At 41.3% G+C, this 2,295-nt stretch overlaps 1 protein-coding gene across 3 annotated transcripts in view; it reads left to right on the top strand.

Annotated features, from left to right (window-relative positions):
• The window catches only part of Inpp5b (inositol polyphosphate-5-phosphatase B), a 69,833-nt gene that overhangs the window by 52,450 nt on the left and 15,088 nt on the right, over positions 1 to 2,295 (top strand). For all 3 annotated transcript variants that reach the window (XM_026781935.1, XM_026781934.1, XM_026781936.1), the window contains one exon: positions 490 to 625. In XM_026781935.1, the coding sequence (XP_026637736.1) occupies positions 490 to 625 (136 nt within the window). The remainder of the gene's footprint in view (positions 1 to 489; positions 626 to 2,295) is intronic.

Genomic DNA, 2,295 nt, shown 5'->3' with positions numbered 1-2,295 from the left:
TAGTCTTGACCTCCTTGCTCACACTCTCATTCCTCCCTCTCTTTAACTGAACTTTGGGAGCTCAGTTCGGTGCTCTGATGTGGGTCTCTGCCTCTGTTTCCATCAGTTGCTGGATGAAGGTTCTATGATGGTATTTAAGATATTCATCAGTCTGACTACAGGGCAAGTCAAGATCGGGCCATCCACTTTCTTTCAAGGACCATAAAGTGTCTATTCTCCTGTTGCTGTTTCAGTTTTCTCTCCATCCCCACACAATGACATAGGGCAGGGACTCACTCTGGACAGTTTGCGTTGGAGCTTTCATAGTTCCTGTGGATGATACCCACAGGGATACCTTGTTCCTCCATGGCCTGATCATCTGCCATCTTAGATCTCCTGGCTGCAGGGACACAGGGGTTCTGCCTCATCTTTCCCGCCTGAGCCATGGCACACATTAAGCAGGGGGTCTGCTGTTTCTGTGAGCCTACCAGGGTGGACTTTGTATTTCAGTGAGAAGTGTCGTGCTCCTGCCTGGTGTGACCGAATCCTCTGGAAAGGAAAGAACATCTCTCAGCTGAGTTACCAGAGCCACATGGCCTTGAAGACCAGTGACCACAAGCCCGTCAGCTCGATGTTTGACATTGGGGTAGGTGGGCAGCTTGTTTTTATATATATACCAGGGCTGCTTTTTGTCTCTCTGACTCTCTGATCTTTTCCTCTTAGCCTTGAGGTGAGGAAGCTCTTTTAAAAATGTGTTTAAGGTCCTGGCAAGATGGCTCAGATATTAAAAGTCCTTGCAGCTCTTCCAGAAGATTCAAGTTTGGTTCTTAGCACTCATATTGGGTTGCTAGGACCACCTGAGTAGGTGGATCCAGTTCCAGGGGGATCCAGTTGCCTCTGCAGGCATCATGTGAATATGGTACACAGACATACATACATACAGGCAAAACATCGTCTTATCAGGGTTACTATTGCTGTGCGGAAACACCAGGACCAAAGCAACTTGGGGAGCAACAAGGATTCATTTGGCTTATGTTCTTCACTAAAGGAAGTCAAGACAGTAACTCCAACAGGGCAGAGCTGATGCAGAGGCCATGGAGGGTGCTGCTTGCTGGTTTGCTTCTCATAACTTGCTCAGCCTGCTTTCTAGCAGCCTAGAACTGTCCCAGCCCTATTGGGCTGGGTCTTCCCCCATCAATCACTAGTTAAGAAAACATTCTACAGGCTTGCCTAGAGCTCCATGTTTTTTTTTTTTTGATCTTCCAACAAGATTTATTTAGTATACACAAAATAATACATTTCCCTTTTTTGTCTAAAATATAAAAGGTTGTAATTAATGTAAGAAAAGCTATATACAATAAGTACAATAACTATACACAATATATACAGGCAATAAGTACATCAACCCTGCCTACTTCATTAGCATTTGACAAATTCAGAGAAAATACACCATTATCTATCCTATCTTGGTGAGTTCAAAGTGTTGTACCTAATTCATATTCTATTCTAACGTGTATTACTATACAAAACTATTTTTTGATATCTCTCAAACTTATATACTTTACATCTCTTTACTGAGCTTCTTTTCGGCATCTACTAAACAAGGAAAACTATGACTATCTTGTCTACAACTCACTCAGAGAACCAAGAAGGAAATTATGTTAACTGAGTAAGCAGGAAGTAGAAGTAAGTGACTTCCATAAAATAGGAGAAAATACAGAAACCGCTGGCTGCCTGGACATCATCCAGTTGTTCTTTGCAACATTGGAGCGTCTATCTTCAGCCTACAGGACTATAATACCTGATAGACTTCTGTGAAGCAGGGTATTCTGAAGGGCTATCCTGCCTAGTTTTGGCAAATGTTGGCAGTTTTTTCTTTTGTGTCCTGCTTGTCCAATTTGGACTCAGTAGCTGAGTCAAGAGCAGTGAGCAGTGACTTCTTATCTTGTCCGGTGGTTTACTTTTGCCACAAAGAAACTAAAGTCCATGTGGAGTTTCTTTGATGCCCATCATCTTCTCCGACATAGATTGGTGCTGCCAAGAGCAGACATGTCTCAATGTCATTTAAAAAAAAAAACTATGCTATTAAAACATCTTAAAAGCCACATTCTGTGGATCTATGAAGTGTTTAAAGATGATCTGTCAATCTAAAATATCTGTTTGACCTTGAAAACATACCTAATATGACTACAAGTTTGCTTGTAATAGGTAAATAACTACTAACCTACATTTCTTCATTATCCTAAATAGTTTAATACTAATTTTCAAGGACTATAAATTTGCATTACATTGTTAAATGAGTTGTATAGGTACAAT

The sequence above is a fragment of the Microtus ochrogaster genome, chromosome 10 (assembly GCF_000317375.1).
Source record: "Microtus ochrogaster isolate Prairie Vole_2 chromosome 10, MicOch1.0, whole genome shotgun sequence".
Classification (NCBI taxonomy): Eukaryota; Metazoa; Chordata; class Mammalia; order Rodentia; family Cricetidae; genus Microtus; species Microtus ochrogaster.
The sequence above is the reverse complement of the archived record's forward strand: the minus strand, read 5'-3'. Positions and strand labels throughout refer to the sequence as shown.